This window comes from Diprion similis, chromosome 6 (genome assembly GCF_021155765.1).
Source record: "Diprion similis isolate iyDipSimi1 chromosome 6, iyDipSimi1.1, whole genome shotgun sequence".
Taxonomy (NCBI): Eukaryota; Metazoa; Arthropoda; class Insecta; order Hymenoptera; family Diprionidae; genus Diprion; species Diprion similis.
This window is the reverse complement of record NC_060110.1, coordinates 12,434,313-12,452,841: the sequence shown is the minus strand read 5'-3', so window position 1 is coordinate 12,452,841 and position 18,529 is coordinate 12,434,313. Positions and strand designations below refer to the sequence as shown.

The window sequence follows — 18,529 nt, the reverse complement described above, 5'->3', positions numbered from 1 at the left end:
GTCAAAAATATCGGAGTGTTGTTACTCGAAGTTTTATATCATCACGGTTTTCGTTTCCTCTTAAATTTCTGCATTCCTTTCAGAAAACAGGTAGCGAATGTTTAAAAGTTGATCCAAATTATGCGTTCATTTCAATTTGTAACTTTCGCGATATTTTGTACATTACACAATAATTCACGGTCTTGCTAGTGTCACCCAAGATCAGCCGGGTAGTCAACGTTTTTTCAGAGGGTCTTTTGTAATTGCACTTTACGGTAGCTTGGTTATATTAACAATTACCCTTCAGGTAATAATTTTCAAGAGAAAGGTACGAAATTTTATAACTTAAGATTGCTCAAAATTTTAGAAAATTACTTTCAATCAGGCGTTATTTCAAGCAATAAAAATAACCAAACCAAAAACTCTGAGAGCTGAATGAGAAACGCATGCGTGTGTACTAAGCACGCGACTTTTATCTTTTTCCTCAAACGGGGCTAAGTTATATTTCTCTAGAAACATAGTGGCACACACATAAACAAATCTGCGCACTCTTGCACGAAACACAATTTAGTGGTGAGTATGTGAAATATTTCACGTCTTAGGGAAATACGTTGGAATGCCATAGCTATCTGCAATTTCTCTGAAAATTTACAATATGTACCTCGGTTGAGCGCCGTCTGTATCTAATACCCATATGTACTAGTATACCTGCATGAAACACGTGTGCAGTACGTCCGCATCTGAGCCTCGCGTAATAGAACCAAGGAGTCGAATAAATTAGACCCTATTTAGGTCACAGCGAGACCTGCAACGGCGATAACGGCAAAAACAGCACTCCTTTCAACGTTTCCCGATATGTTTTTTGCCACTAGGCGATTTCGTTTCGATGTACCGATTTGATTGCAGTGCATAATAAAAGACATCGCGAGATAGGAAATTATTCGACACATGCAATATTGCGTCTTGGTATAATATTGATTCTTTAAAAGGAACTATGTATTGTTTGTTTCATTTTTAACCAGAAATTGAACACCCAGGCACGTATAAATTTTCATCTACATACAACAAACTTCTAACTAGTTTATACATCGAATTGAAATTACCAAGAATGTTGCATTATTGTGTTACGTGGGATATGAAATTAAATTGAGATTAATTTCAATCCGATTATAAGTGAAATCTGATTAGTCGATCGAGGCGTAAAGAACGGCGGTTGAATATATTTACTATATAATCCTATATGAACTTGATAGCGTGGATATTTTAGTGTTATACGGTAGACTGATTTCCTGTTTCGACATGCAGTGCAGAATCCAATTATTCAAATGAATACGATGATAAATTTTATCGATGAAAGTTCCGACCGAATAGCTGGAACCTTTATCAATTGACATTTCATACGGGCACGAAGCTACGACCGGAAACTAAAAATAACACTGCGATTCCTACTCTGCAAGCCTTCATCACTGCAGGTCTACAAACGTTGTCTTTCACTCGAATCAATTTTAATTATCTTGGTTTTGCCTGGAGATAATTTTTGAGCTCATGAAGAGCGATATTATCAGCGTTGATCAATTGGAAATCGCGAGAAAAATATGTGCATGTAACCTATAAACGTTTGCGCGTGAATTCATCAAAGAGCACGATACTTGAGATACCTTGATTTTAGGTACAGCCTAAGTGGTCAATTGTGTAATGAATATTTTATACCATTATCCAAGCACGTGCGTGCTGCACGCTTCACATTCAGCCACGTTGTGTAGTTCGAGACGGTATTTGTCTCGAACGGCATTAATTTTCAATAAATCGCCTGTAGCGTGCCCTGAAACGGTAATTATCCTCGTGTAGGCTTTGCGAAAGGATATCGAAAATCCAGAATCTCGCATAAAAAATTCATTCGCCAATGTTTCAGCCTGCCAGCGGCAAAACGTTTCGAGAATCAGAAAGTTCACTGTCGAATCCCCAAAGCTTACTTCTGTAAGTATTCCGGAGACCTTAGCAACCGAAAAGTAAACTTTCCTCGACGCTTCGTTTAAAAAACGATCATCGAATTCGAGTCACCATAAAACTGCGATTTTCTATCCCTTCTTTTTATACGTCAGAAGCGTACGTGCAGTTCTACGATTTTCTGTAACCTCATTGACGATCAATCACCTGCTCAGAAATTCCTCCGTCCTTCATTATCTTGTAATCGAATAGCCTCGACGAAGCTAGATACAAATGATGAAGAATTCAAACTTCGTTGAAAATGCAAAGACTGACGCAGTCAATAAATCCTGATCTTTCAGACTGTGAAGTATGTGGGCGGCCCCTCGGAGATGTGAAAATAGCGGTCCGTCAAGCCTCGGAAATGGTTTACGAGTGTAAAGTACATCGGTTGTTCTCTTGAAAATACTCAACATTCTCTCGACCTTTCGTCCCTTTTCGTTCTACCGATGACTCCTAATTTGTCTGTAATTTTGACAGACTGCCTGCTGAACGAAATTAGAACGGTACTAGTTGAGGTGAAAATGGTTCAATGGCAAGTAGGAAACAAACATCGAGAAAATCCGTACGTCTTCAACTATCCAATTCAAGTACCTAACAGCGTCGAATGACAGACTTTCACGAGATGTCTCGCTATCTTTTTCGACAAAAGAAATTAGTGGGATTCGGGTGGTGTAGGAGACCGGTCGGTAACAATGGCGTCATTTTGCGATCTCGGAGATCTCTTTGCTGTGCAGCCGCGGTTCGAACCAGTGTAACTGTGTATAACGTGCTTCCACGGATAATCCATTGTCTAACGGGGAACAATGCCACTCGGACTAAGCCTTCTGTTCCCAGATATACTCGTCCGAGACAATCCCTACCTCCCCTTCACCCATTTATCCAATTACTTAATTACTCCACGGACAAATCACGCGATCCCCTAAACGACCAAGGAGAACAGAGTTGCATCGCGATTAAGAAGCTGCAGCGGGTCTATTCCTTACGGTACGTATACCGCCGCAACACCTGCTGCGATGACTTACCAGCACTTGTTCCTAGTGCAAACAGCTGGAGTTATAGGTGCACACGTACATGTGTGTTATACACAGTATACGTGTACGTACCTACAAGTATATACCGTGTTTGACGCACGTGTCGTAGGCTTCTGGCTACCACCGGAAGACAAAATGTAGGGTGAAAACAAACGGAACTGGGTATTTGGAAACTTGTTATGTTTGTGTTAGGAGGGCCCGCGCAGTCCGTTGTGTTTAGAGAAAATAGTACGATTGCTTTCTTCTATATTTGCAGGAGCTATATCCTTCGTACGTCGATGTGAAGTTCTTCCTCTCAGTACACACCTACGTACGGACGTAGGTACACACGTAGACACATACCCCGCGATAGTTTCACCAAACTCGATTTGCTCCCCCTTCATCCCCTTTCTGGCAACCCGGCCTCTCGCTAGCTATTCTTCTTTTTCTCGGTTATTCTTGGCGGGGTTTGCGCTCGCCGCGAAGGAGCGCGCGCGTGAATCGGCGAATCCGTTCTCCCGAGAAAGGGTTGTCGGGACTGGAAGAGCAGGCCGGCCGCGAGGGTGTCTGGAGGCTATCGGGCAGGAAGTAATGGCGTTAGCCGCCCCTCGGGCCCCAGAGGCCAACACATCAGTTAGCAGAACCGTAGAGCGAGCCGCTCCAACCACATCCACCCGTGGATTCTGGATATCCGGTCGTGCCGAATCCGCGCAGCCGGCGAAGCGACGTCGCGGTTTTTCCTTCAATTATGATAATCACGGTATGTGTGTCCGTGACGTTAACGCTTCTTGGCAAAAGATGAAAATTCTGATATTCCGCGGGGGTTTCTCGATCACTTTGCTTACGCCTTTATCCGTTCATTCGAGGCCTCCTTGTTAAGAAATACGCTACGTGCGAAAAGGTCACTTTCTCATTTTCATTACCTTTAAATTCAGAAGGTTTTTCATTTGTTTCGTTGAAATGTTTTTCTTCCGGAGAATGTTTTCATGTCCCTGATCAAACCGCGTTGCTCGAGCAAATGGTTTAGATTGAAAAAAGAACCGCCGATGAATTATTCACGTGTAATGATTTATGGTGATTCGCGAAAGAATGTAGGAAACAATTTTTGTGATATATAGCCCCACAACGAAAGCACATTTTGACGTTTGCTACACGTGCTAAATGATTATCATTTTTCTCTTTGTCATTTAGCGAATCTACGTGTCTGGCAACAGGCACGCGTTGTAAGCTGTGTGTGTGTGTGTGTGTGTGTGTGTACAGAGTTGATATTTTTGAGAGAACGGTGTTTAATTATTCAGCCTCGCCTCGAAGGGGGTGCAAATTGCCGTTTAGCGAGCTACGCTCACAGACGCACCGCTGCAATCATCCGCCGGCCAAAGTGAGACAAATTTAAAATTCATTCATATTATCTCTCTGGGAATCAGCCCTCATCTGTTCACTCCTGAGGTGAGCGATAGCTACCTGCAGAGTCAGTAAAGCGAGGATAATAAGTACTTAAGCCGTTCAGTGTAATTCGATTTCAAGGCTTACAAATAGATTCATTTATTAGAAAAAATTGTTGTTCTACTGAACTTGGAAAGACATGAATTTTCGCAGAAAATTATGTCTATTATGGTCATGGGATTTCGAATAAATTCAGAAAATCACCATAATAGTGAATTATCAGAATGAGAGATTTTATGAAACGTCGATAAATTCATTATTTGCAAAGGTTATAATTACATCAACTTCACGATAAATTGCTGGTCGAAAAAATTTTAAACGTTAGAGAAAAAAAAGAAAAAATGTTAATCTAGAAAGTAAAATCACCAGTTAGATGGATCCAACGCCACCTTCCAACGACTCGGAGCTATTATCCGGCTTGATTTTAACAAAATTAGAGGTGTGCAGTCGAAAATTGTTAGTTACACCGGGCAAATGGTGAATTTTATATAAAATGAATCCACGCTATTTGGTCTCCATTTAACCATTAGCTGCGGCGTACACCGCAGGAAAACCATGAACGATCGTACAGACTCGATTTGGCACACCAATAATTTATGAGTATCGCTATCAACGACAGGAAGTAGGAAAAGAGTGGTGGAACGTTTTCCTGTTTATCTCGCAGCTAATACAATTAATAAATCATAGCGTACCCACGGATGCCGGTGATTGAACCAGGAAAAAAGCTTCGCGGATAATTAATACCTTCAATATTCATTCAGAATTAATCGATCACGCATTCTCACTTGCTTATGTTTTCAGTCCAAGCTTCATAAAGCGTACGAATGTGTTCTTGGGTGATGTGAATACGGTGGAAACGTCACACTTACGGAAAATTAGGCGCAATTTTATTTGCAATGGTACAAAGTACACACGTGCACATGGAGGAATAATACGTTTTATTACGCGAATGGAATTGAGACAGACCTCGCGTTGATCTTCGATGCTTTACTTTTCCCAGAAGTGAAGTTTCGCTTTTTACACCGAAAATAAAAATATCTTCGGAATGGCAGAGGTGCGTGGGTCATGGAATATTCACGTCCCTTGGTTCGATCACAACCTGTTGACCGAGCAAAAAGGAAGCCTCGCAGCAGAATTCTACATATTCAGATATCGATGAAGCGAGAAATTTCTATCGATTCGTACGCGCGGAGTGTAATAACCCTAGCAAACAGCTCCCAGCTCTATACATATATATTCCGTGTACATATTTGTCAAGCGTCAAAAATTCCGGAGTTGTTGAGTTCAGCAAAACTCAGACGAGTCAAGTGAATACCTACTTATGCATACATTTTTTATCAATATCGAACAGAACTTTATACATTATTATACCCTGCAGGCACATCCCAGTCAGTCAGAAACGCTGCAACTACGGGAAACAGGAAATGGAATGAATACTTAAAGGCGTTATTAATAAATTGTCGCATAGCTTACTTCCTCGTAAATTTGCATTTACGTTTGTTGAAAATCAGAAGTATTCTCTTCCGACGTAAAACATGAGCAACAACGACAGCCGTTAATCAAAGCATTGTTGATCATAAAATTCAATTGCAAAACATGTGAACGAACTACAAATGGTCTGGTAATTAGTTGAGTTAGTAAAACAATTAAAATACGTTCAGCTGAACTTTTAAACAATAATTGATTGCGATATCGGCGGTTGGCGAATATCTAAATTCGAATTTCTCGACAAACCTTAAGCTGTTGCCTTTACCAAATGCGTATCGATTAAGATGATTTTTTGTCAAGCTTAGTGGCTGATCAGCGGTGAATTGGTTGTTTAATTAAACTTGAACATTTTGAGTAAGGATCAGATTTCTCGGTGCCCGAGGATATTGAACCAACAAGATGATCTAATCGCTGTGCGTAACCTCGTAATTAATTCCGACATGCCTGGCGAGGTCCTGGGTGATATTGAAACGACAATTCCCAAATTGCAGGACACCGGCCACCCGCCACGAACGCTGGGGTGAATTTTAACGAAAGGCGATCGCGTGATAACAAATGTGTGGTCACGCGTGCCCGGTTAATTGAAAAATAACATCTGTGGGTAAATTCAGTCACAAGATGGTGCTGATTTAAAGTAAACGTCGCCTGTGTTGTAGCTTGTTTGAAAAGGAAGAACTTTTGCCAACGTTAATTCCGGCTGTTGAACCAGCGGGGCAAATTTTTAACATTGCATCTGATTCATGCCGGCGATACTAAAAATTTCATGTCTCATATTTAAAAGCAAATTTTGTCATAATATGTGTATATCGTTACAACAGTCACGGCTTAAATATTTTCGGAATCATAAGGAAGCGTGGTACGAGTGGCTATTTAACGTAATCTATAAAGTTATTATCTCTAAATTTTTTGGTTTTTTCACTACCTTCCACTGCCTTTCTTCAGTTAAGTGAGTGGGCTTCAAGATTAATCTATCGTTATGCCAACATTAAATTATTGGAATGGTTACAGATAAATTTAGTACGCGTGAACGTAAACAAGAAGAATAAAAATGGTAACTTAATCTAGATTTTCTGGTTACATCTACAAAACTCATCGAGATTTTTTACTCATGGTCTCTCTTCTTCGATCATGGTGAAAAAGGAAGATATTTGAAAAGATAAAATATCGAACGTATGTGGTACGTATATGCGTGCGCGGTAGGTACAACCTATCTCGTTTTGGCCGTTTGACGCTAGAGTCAAGCGATTGACCGTTCATAGCTAGAAAGAAAAAACCGAACACAAAAAAGTATGCCGAATACGAATAAACTAACGATTAGAAATGGTAAAACGACGAATATGGCTTCATATTCGTCAACGTTCCCTCTGGATTTATATCACAAGACTAATCGACCCGCAGCTACATTGTAGTTTGTTGAATCTGACCCCAGTTCTCAACAGCCTGTGAAACGTTAGCATATACAGAGAGATGAGAATATAGCGTTGCGGTGTGTATTAATGGACAATCGATCCAACAAATACCGATACCCAGCTAAATTTGAGCATCGCTATAAGTATGATGGAACTTTCACCCCAATCTGTATACCAACGTGTTTCACCACACGCCAGACTCAAGTGATCGAAACGTCGATTTCAATTCTAATACATTAATATCATCAAGCTGACGCGTGACGGGTCAATAGAACAGATTTCAATCAGTCTGTATTGGTAATACGTAACATTTACTATCCGTCAACTGTGTAATCTGATATTATGAATTAATGATAACCTGAATATGCGAGTGTAATATTCAAATCGAGACCAAGATAGCGGTGAATGAATATTTGAAAAATTATTCTGGACAAACGTACTTATCATACGTATACGTATTCTCAGTTTTATCGCAACAGTAATGGAAAAGCAATAACCGTTCTCGAGTTAAATATTACTGTAAATGTCACTATATACGGATAGTTGAAACGTATACGTGTACATTGTTGCCATTTTGTTGTTGAAAAAATTACCTGTTTCACCGTTGTAATTGATGTCTTCGCCATCTTCACGTCTCCACATAACATAGGGTTCGGGATAGCCGACCGCTTTGCAGTTCAAAGTGACGTTCGAAGCTTCACGAACGACCATATCCGTGCTGGTCTCCTTATCGACGATCGATGGCGGTACTGCAATGAGAAAAGAGGAAATGAATAAGAAAGTGGGGGGCAGGGGGGGTTGGGAGGGGGACACGCTTTGATAGTATATGAAAAGGACTTGTTTATTTCTTTATTTTTTTTCCGCTACAAAAAGATATTTTTTATGTACTCTCTCTCGTTGATTTCCTCTGCTGTTTTCTTTCCATCTCTCACAGAGCGGAATTTTCCACCATACCTTATACGCAGCTGGTGTATATATAGATATATATATGTATAGGTGTGTGTGTGTGTGTGTGTGTATAATGTATATTTTATATATATATATATATATATATATAGTAGAGGCAAATATATGTATGTACTTGATATTTCTCTTTTGTGCTTTATTCAAATTCGACACTTGACATCACCGATTGGCAGTCGGTCGGGCGTAAGATGATGCGGTGGTAGGGGGGGGAATCAAAAATGCTTATCGTGTAAGAAGAAAGCGGGGCAGAATCTAAGCGCGACGCAGACAGGGACTCGAAAGAGTTTTCTCGGTTTTGTATTTTTCTCATTTCCTTCTTCTCCCGCTTCTTCTTCTTCTTCTTCTTCTTCTTCTTCTTATTCTACCTCTTTTCATTATTATCCTCAGCCCTCCCTTACCTGGCGGAAAGCTTTCTCGTCTCTCGGTGACACGTGAAATTTTTTTGGGAATCAACTTACCCACCACCTGAAGGTAGCCTTGACGACTTCGCATCGGGTCCGTATTCACTTGACACATGTACCAGCCTCGGTCAACTTCTTGAACATTTTTTATCTGCAGGTACCAGGACCTGTGGTCGTTGTACGACAGCGAAATCCGCGAATTCTGCGTTATCACATTGTGATGAATCGACAAAATTGTTTGCGTATCGACTCTGACCCACGCCACCTGCAACAAACGAATTACCCGAATGTTATACGCCTGCGGGATTCATTTCTATCCCGACGGACCTGCACGCAGATGCAGTCACCGTCGTGAGCGAAAAAACTTCCGGTTCACGCGCTGCTGTTACGTATTATTTCGAAAAATTCGTACGAAAACATCGATAGTTAAAAAGTTTATTCAACCTGTAAAAATAATCATTCGAAAAATGAACGATACTCTAAACAATTCTAAACTGTTTCATTCAACTTTCGGAATTACTGTAGCATCAACTATGCCGTATATAAAGGATTTTTCTGAATGCTACCGTATTTTACACTATCCAAAAAGTCGGTATCTGGCTTTTTAGTAGAAAATACCGCGTATTGTACTGGTTAAAAGTAATGCTGCATATACATATCATGTGCACTGGGAATGGGTTTACCTTGTAGTTGCGCAAATTGTCGACAACGCAGGGGAGCAAAGCATCGCGTCCAATTGTTACGGTCACATTAGGTATTGGCTCAGCGAATCTTGGAAACTGGACTTCTGCAAACAGAGAAAATTCACGCGACGTGTTAGATGATTATATGGCACATGTGCTTAAATGCTTTCGGAGAAATGGCGTGAGAGGAATAAAAAAACGAAGACGTAGAAGAAAGAATGTTAATATTTGAGTCGATCGTTATCAGTTGCACGCAAGAAGCACCGCGTCTAGCTTTCTGTGACGATAAATATTTAGTATAGGTAGTATTTTGAGAATATATCACGATGACATCAGGCTTTCAACTCGGTACACACATTAAGGAGTAAAGGAACCGTATCGATTTTCTACGGAATCCATTCCCCGGAAGTAGTCGAACGAATCATTTCACACTCAAGAGAAGTACGTTTTTCTTTGTCCGGTGCGATGTCAGGGAAATGAGGATAAATATTCCTCGTCGTGTAAGTGTGTAGTACATCGTGTTGTTATTTATCAAAACGACCCACGAACAGCCCATGTAAATCACATGTACAGTCTGGTTAAAATGTGTCGAATTCAATCTTACACGAATATAAAAGGTACTCAAATCAAGTATCGAAAAGCTGTTACTGAAGTTGGTTGTATTGACAATTCACACGAATCAGTTCGATATCAGTAGTATTTACTCAAGACTGAAAAAATTTCGATAATTTACTAGTACCGAAAAATTAATTATGAAATATAAAAATACGTGAACAATGTACTGGTATCGAAAACCGTAGCAGAATCATGCTGTTGATACTCGACTGGAATTTTTCAATGAAACTTGATGTTCTTCACATTTTGTCAAATCGTCAAAAAGACGCTTTTGATTTGTAATAGCCGAGTCGATTATCTACAACTGCACTTTGCTATGAATCGTTTCCGATAAAACCGTGAGGTTAACAAATTTTTATTACAGACTCGACTGTTTTAAATAACTGCGAAAGCGTCTACCGATTTTCTTCAAATGCGTCATCCGGCATTCCGGGCATAAAGTTTTTCAGCAATTAATCAGCATGCCATTATTCCCATCCTCGTCAGCATATCCAACGTTCTCTATGCTCGGTTTCAGGATCCAATACTAATCAATTTCAAACCGATATTTCAATCGCTGCAGCCCGAACGGCAATATACCTTCACGTCAGCTTGCAATACTAGTTTGCGCATGAATGAAAAATGAAGAGATCCGGATGCTCTTCCAAATTACTAGCCAATATTTCAATCTGTTACCGAAGAACGGCACAACGCAACGTGGATGCAGGGTATACCTACACCTACATTCCGTTCAGCTATTGTCGGAATATTTTGCCCCGCGTGGTTCTCCGCTCGGTGGAAGGGAGGGGAGGGTTCGTAATGGCAAACGGAAAGGTATAACAGAAAATATTTCACTTTCTCGGAGCTATCCCTCCTGAATATTCACCCAATAAAGAACGCCTACTGCAGCAGTCTCTGCCTGCGGATACACTCACGCGAACACAAATAGCGAATGCAAATTGCCCCGCACTCTCTACTTCGGTGATACAACGTATTACTCGGCATGCTTATGCCGGTGGTGTAATTAAGGAAGGATTCGAGCGGCGCGTCCTGTTGCTACCATGAAATACGAGCTGTAAATGTTGTTGTGCTTGAGCCTTTCATAAATTACGGAAAATTTAATTTCTAACGACAATTTAACAATTCATTTATTATACGGGCACGTGTGTGTGTTCGATAAAATTCTTTCGTTATATAATAGCTGGCAGGAAATTTTATCATAAATTAAACATGGATTGATCCGTGCGAATGTTGATATTTATTATACTTTTTAAAAATATTTTTAATTCCTTAGCAATTGGTGGTTCCGTGAAATACTCGTACCGCGTGTGTGTTTTTTCAGGTATTTAATTATCGAAATATTTTGAAATATTAATTCGAACTTTAACCGTGAAAATAATGACAAGGAAAACCTTGTTTCAATTCACTGGCTTTCTAATCACTTGAGAGTAATATTTTCACTAAAAAGAAATAAGACAAGGAATACATCACTTGACATAAAGAAAGTTTGTACATTTAGTTGCTCGAGATTAGGCAGTTGTCCGTGACAAGAAAAATATTCAGTGCCGATCGAGATTCTGTTATCCTAAACAGATAAACGCATAATCTCTTCCTTGAAATACTTATTGAAATATGGTAACTCAGTGAATATCGGGGTAACAACTTCGGGGTAAAAGTGATATATAATCGTGCAGCATCGTTAAGGAAGCACCGCATGGCGTTGTATCCGTTGTACAAAGAACAGGAAGCTTCCGATTGTACTCAAAGACGTACGTCTCGTTAGTTCAACGTCAAAGCGGCGATATCATTGAAATGATGTGTGCTTCACAGAATTGGCGCAGCAGTTAGGGGGTGAAAACTGAAAAATAATGTCCGAAAGCTGAGTCATAACCGAGGTATAAAATGTCAAGCTCGTTATAAAGACGAAATATTTATACAAACGTTAGAATAGATTTTTTTTCTGTGTTTCACGACAATAGAAGTGACGATTGAGATGAAAGAGATGCTGCAGGGTTAAATTTTCTACTCATAAACGTCATTATAATTCAGTTTTTAATGCGATGTTTTTATCGAATCAAAGTCAATCGCGGTGACGAACGTTATCTGAAAGTTTCGACTGAGAAGAGTGTTCAATAACGCATGGATTCATAAAAAGCGGGCTTGGCGAGGGGATAGTGGGACGACACAGGACACGCAGCCATTCCGCTTCGAAATTACCGCCTCTTGGCACCGTTTCCTAAACCTTATCGCGCTCGTTCTGCTCGAGGTTGTCGCAAACTATCGATTTCGCCGTCTTATCATCGAGACGCCAGCAGTCAGATACCCTCGTGAGCTTTCTGAGTTATCGAGAGCCGGTTACGTGGACCAGTAAGCCCGAAGCACACACCACCTGCAACCCGAACTGTTCGCTCATTTGGCGAAAAAAAGCGGGGAATCGGATTTACCGGAACTTTTCTGACAATGGATTTGCCTCAAATCGATCATTAGTGCAAATTGGATGCGATACTGCTAATCTAATCTCGAAGCGCTGGAGGCTGTGCTGGGATTAAATTACATCGCATATAAAGCGGGTCAAACAGAATTTTGCACATTTATTACCAATCCTATTTTACATACGGTTTTGAATTGAATGTCAAATAGAATTCACAATGAATTCAGTTGCAAATTCGACTATGGATAATTATATTCGTATGCCATACTCGGAGACAAATTTTATTATTATTATCACAATTTGGCAAGAACTGTTGTTCATGTCGCCGATGAAAGTGGATCTATAAGAAAGAGAATAGCGAGCGCAAGTTTTAATTCGCGCGTTATTCTTTAGAGCCACGTTTATTTGCGAGGGATGAAATTGAACTCTTTAACGCATACCGCGAATACATACCTACCTACCAACTGGAAAAATGTAATTTCTCCCTAAGCTTTAGCTTGTCTGCGTTTACGAACAGCGTGCGGGGAAATGGAAAGCGCGCGATTCCTCAAGACTCGGAGCCACTGCAGAGTGAAAGTGAGAGCCTTGAAAAGTGTAAGTGAGAACGAGGGGAGCAAGGGGCCAACGTTTTTATGACCCTCCTCGGAAAAAAGCGAAAAGTAAAAAAGGTATTTACGTTTCAACCGCCAAATTTCCTCACATATTTTTCCCTCGAGCAAAAAACTCACTCTCTGCCAGTTCTCAAGACGTTCATATCCAACCAAGTCAGTTCACCCATTCCACTTATTACATCTCTTTTGCACTTATACGGTGCGAAACACATGCTTCTACGGAGGAAGTTGTGCTTTCCGCAAATTTACACCGTGCGTGTAAGCTATCCAACAAGTGATTCTGATTATCGCTGGATTTTAAAGGACTATTTTTCATTCTGATTCGACGATACTCCAATTTTTGTGTAATTTTTGTGAATGTATGAATTCATCACGATTGGAAAGTTTCGTAATTGCGATGATTCTTACAGCAATTGAACGATTATTCGACACGTGTCATTCATTCGCACTTTATACCAGCATTTGACCTTACATCGACGTTTACGCGGGATGCGATGTAAAACGGTGAAATGATTTCGAATAAGGGAGACGGAATGATGTATGGAGCAGGCGAGGTTCGAGTAAAAAATTCTGAGGAAACGAGCGGCTTTTTCTTTAACCATTACTTTCAGGGAACACTATTTTTCAAACTTATGCAAATTCTTGGGTAGAATTTATACCCGTGCGTCTTTTACAGGTAACTTGTTAAAATAGGCAAAATGACAAACGATAAAACGTATTTCGTGGAACATATGTATGCAGAGCTATTATAATACGGGCGTTACGAAAGAGGCTGCGAGAAAAATTCTAGCCGATTAATCGCAAGTCGCAAAAAATTTTTTATTCAACGTGAATATGAAACAATAAAAATTATGCATGACCCATATTTAAATTTTCAATATATGTCAATCCTCGTCTTCCAGACGTGATTTAGAAGGAACAGTTGGATCAGTTTTATAACACATGAAAGAGAACCGGACAGAAAGACTTGCCGAGGAGTGTTTCTGGTAGTTTGTCGAATCGCACGCTACGCAAAATGTCAGTAGTCGGTGATTTGCCGAAATTTACGTCCCTTCAATTAAAGCCTCGAGAGTCCTTGCCGAATATCAATTGCCGGAAGAGTGTCCACCCTCTAGCATATTTTCCACAGTCGTCTCCGCCTCGTCGCTTCCCTTAATAGGAAACGAAGAGTAATTCTTGCAGCATTTCTTTCACCGCGGTGATGATCGCCCGCTGACAAAATGACAAATCTGCCGGAGCAATTCTTCGGGTTAAATATACCGTGTTTAATAACTTCTGTATAATAGCAGACACGTGACGTCTCGCGTGCGTGCAGGGTGAAATTGTCTGGTCCGTATATCCCATCGCATTAATTATTTCATACCTATATGTATATAAGTAGTATATATGTATATACACCGACGAACACGAGAATCGTGGGTTTTCTCACGAGACAAATGACGGTAAAAAATTACCACGTTGTCTCGATGAATGCTGTTACTATTGCTGCTGCTCCTGCTACTACCCCAAAAGCTTTCTTGCGACTCGTTTTGTACGTATATCGCCCTCAAACGACGCCCAACTCGTAGAGCAATTTAACGGCAATAAGCCGAGTATATTTGGGAGGAAAGGGAGGGGGAAGCTTCATTATATACTCGCAACTTCTTTGGCTTGTTTTCTGTACGTTTGTAGTTGGATGTAGTCGCGGAAATGATTTGGTAGTAAAAAACGTAGCTTTGCATTGAATTATACATTCCTTTCGAATTTTTCAGCCCCTTTTCATTTTTGTACATTCCCGATGCGCGATGACTTATAAAGATACCCGTCAAACGACGTTATGGTGTTTTTTTCCCTTTTGTTTCAACCCCCCGTCCCCCGTCTTAGACGTGATTATTGGCCAAGTTTTAAAGAAATTAAGTCGCAAGAAACGGTGACTAAAAGGTCTGCGCGTGATTATAATTGGCCCCCAAGTTACCAGCTGATGCAGGGGAGACAAAAGATTGCCAGTACATTTAACGAATAATATTCATTCGTGGTAACTAATTTTGTAAAACAAAAGAACCAATTAAAGCAACGAGGAGTAGAGGACCGCGAAGCGGAAAAGTTTTGCATGAAATAATAAGAGAAGAAAAATGACCACTATTAAAGCCGGCCGTAAAAGGAACCATGAAACAATTGCGCCTTTTACTAATTCAATCTTATAACCCACCTGCGGGCTGTTTGCAGCATAGAACAATTCGCCGGAATATTATAGCGAGAGCCGAATTACTGGCTGGCTGAGTATTCCACATCTCTTGTCCGTACTAGATTTGCCACACCATGCACCATTACGAACAGATACTTTGATTGATGGATCGACGTTGCGCGGAGAAATTCATCCACTTATAATTGATACCGCAGCTGTGACCTAGCTACATTTGATCGAGATATCGGGAGGGTGAATTCAATCAGCGGATTGAAACGATGCGGTTACTCTCAAGTGTTTATCATCATTTACTACTGCGCGGAATTTAACATCGAACGGAGGCTTGCAATTTAGGCTTCATTCGTGTTATTATTATCACGAATCTAGCTGCTTGCGGATATTCGCGTTCACACATGTCGCCGGAGTTGGATATAGGAGCCGAATATAAGGATGCATATATATGCTAGCTGAAGTGTATGTACCTACGCGTGGATTTTCCTGATATTGTCTCTCCCCTGTTCGGCTGACGCTCAAATTTCCACTCTTTTATCGCTGCCTAAAGTGGCCTCTGCGCACTGCCAATTTTCACCAACGTTTTTCATATACCTACCCGCCTATTCCACCTTATATACCTTCGGAGGTATTCTTCTGTCAAAATGTAATACGACTCCTGCCATGATGTGAAAATAGCGCCTGTTCTGTGTCCTTCCAATTTTTGGCTTCTATTTTTTTTTTGTTTTTTTCTCTCTCTCTCTCTCTCTCTCTCTGAAATGTTTCTTGTACAATTTTCACCTGCTCGATTCCTATTTTTAGAATCTGACTTCTGGTAAGATTTCTACGAAACACCGTTAGTGGGAGAAATAATGAGGTAATTATTCCTCAGCTTATTTGATCTTTGGACTTGGTGCAATTTTCCGTTTGTTAAACCCGCTCCGATTTCTACATGCTGGAGTAAGCTATAGGCTCTATAAATAGGCTGCAAGATTCCCGATTGATCGTTTCTGCACAGTCACATGGCGATGTGAATTATTCGCAATCGCAACCGCGGATAAATTGGCAAAAAGGTGGAGCGAGACGAGGTGCAGGAGTCAGATATGAGTTTTCCGACAGCTAGACGGTAGGTGGCGTTTTCACCGGCGCATCAATCTTTCATGGGTATCAAATTTCGCGGGGACGTGTCTCGAGACCGCCCCCAGCCTTGTCTATGTTAAGAACAGGCGTCCTCGTGGTGTGCCAAAAAATTCCATCACCCTATCTCGTGATCTTAAATAATCACATCCACCGAAGGGGTGAAATATTATTTTAAACCCGGGTATAAGGTACTCTTAAAATTCGCCACCGTTTCCGCGCAAGTGTCTTGGCAGAACGTCACGTTATAATAACTCTCGGGACGATTGCAGCAAGTCAAATTAATCGCTTCTCGTGTGTCACGTCAGATAAGTGTAGGTAGGTGTACGAGTATAAGAGTATGTAGGCCAGGTACCGCATCATTGAGGAGGGCAGCTGCTTTCGCCTGAGGGGAAGCACGAGACGCGAATTAATTGTGTTTTTTCCGGGTGAATATAATGACGTTTAAAAAATATTTTTCCCGTGTTACTCGGTGGAAAAATAAGATTAGATATCGCTCAACACGTGCAGAAAAATAAATGTATTTTTCGCCATTGACACATGGAGTTACAAAAATTGGTATTTTAATTGCCTGACGCGATGCATGTGATCGTCGAGCGAAAAAAACAGCTGAAGAAAGGAACGACGGATCGTTTCACGGACCTCCGATTTTACAATATTCTGTGAAATTATACGCAAAAGTGAGTTTCAAAGTTATTCACGATTCGCGTCATTCATCCTGCACATTCCTGCCAATTTCACGAACCCACCTGTGCCAGGTATACGATATTCACCGTATCATAACCATCCCCGTTATTTTTTGCATATATGGCATGAATTCGCGTCGGCGGAGACAGTCACGGGAAAAATAGATGTTATACAAAATTATATAGGACAAACGAAGGAATCATCCGTGGAAGGGCGTCCTTCAAGCTTTCCATCTGTATCCGGGAATTCCGTGTCAAAGTCATTCCTCCCGTTCGGGTTAAATTATGACAGCAGGCCGAACCAAGGAAGAAAAACGCGGAATATGTAGTTCGAGGAAATTGTAGAACCGTTCAAGAAGGCGGACGGAGTTTTATCGTGGCGAACAGCTCTACGCACATGATGTTGAACACTCTCCGTATATATAGAGACGGCGTATTGATCGAGCCAGAGCAAATAAAGGGGCACTTAGAATCATTGCATGCCGAAACTCACTCTGCGGCAGCAGGAGCCTACGCCCTCTCGCATAGACAAAGAGTCAGCAAAGAGAATTCTTAGATCGAGTAAAATGCTTGTTCCGGCTTTCAAATTACGAGTTACCTTTCAAAAGTCAAGACCGCGAAAGCTATGCGCAATTTTCGATTTATAGACGCAGTTCCGTGCCTAAGATTTCCGCGTTGCGGTTCCAGGAATATATGTGTCCTGACATAAATTGTATACCTTGACTTTAGCCTATTTTTCCGCCATTTTGTCTGCTATATTATTCATCGCGATTCAGATGGTCGGCGTTGAATTTCACAGGCTGACACGCGTGTCCGATAAATCGATACCTCGCATCAATCAAGAAAGTAATCCCGTTACATTAACGAAGCTTTCTTATTCTTCTTCTCTTACGGTGTATAATTCGCCGATACAGGCCATCTCTTCTCATGTATATATTGATCCTTACTCTTTCTCTTACGCGGGGAAAAAGCTCGCCAAGGCTTACACGTATCTATACGGAAAGACCAGATCGCGGGAAGAAATACCACTTAGCAAAACTTGAGCCGGTGAATTACTCTCTTGAGTGCAGCCGCATATACGCGTGTCTTGAGTTATTTACTTACGCTGCTTGTAACACCGTTTGTTCCACTGTGGGTAGAAAACGTTATAACTGTAGTCGTACGTATAATATTTAAGTGCGCAAACTACGCAGGAACCGATTTAAGGTGCAGATACGGCAATATCTGGGCGAAAGTTTGTCCCGTTGTATAAACGACGATGGCCGAAGTTTTACGCAAGTTTGATGATACATGTATACCATGTATAGTATACGTATATCGTGATTGCGATACGCATTGATTGCAGATGCTCACCATTGTTGAATTCCTCTGTTGCCAGCGTGAGATGAAGAGACGACAGCTTTCCATGATAATCCGAATTTCTCGTCTGTCGTCCTGCGGAAGAGAAGAAAAAATTTCACCTATTTAGTATCGGAGGATTAGTTTCATCAATTTTTGCATAGAATATACGGTGAATCTGACGCTTCAAATTCACTTCCAGCCCATAC

General features: G+C 40.9%; 1 protein-coding gene across 2 annotated transcripts in view; it reads right to left on the bottom strand.

The window, feature by feature from the left end:
• The window catches only part of LOC124407210 (lachesin-like), a 137,127-nt gene that overhangs the window by 14,144 nt on the left and 104,454 nt on the right, over positions 1-18,529 (bottom strand). For both annotated transcript variants that reach the window (XM_046883098.1, XM_046883099.1), the window contains exons 2-5: positions 18,336-18,416; positions 9,369-9,472; positions 8,743-8,950; positions 7,912-8,067 (exon numbers count right to left, since the gene is read on the bottom strand). In XM_046883098.1, the coding sequence (XP_046739054.1) occupies positions 7,912-8,067; positions 8,743-8,950; positions 9,369-9,472; positions 18,336-18,416 (549 nt within the window). The remainder of the gene's footprint in view (positions 1-7,911; positions 8,068-8,742; positions 8,951-9,368; positions 9,473-18,335; positions 18,417-18,529) is intronic.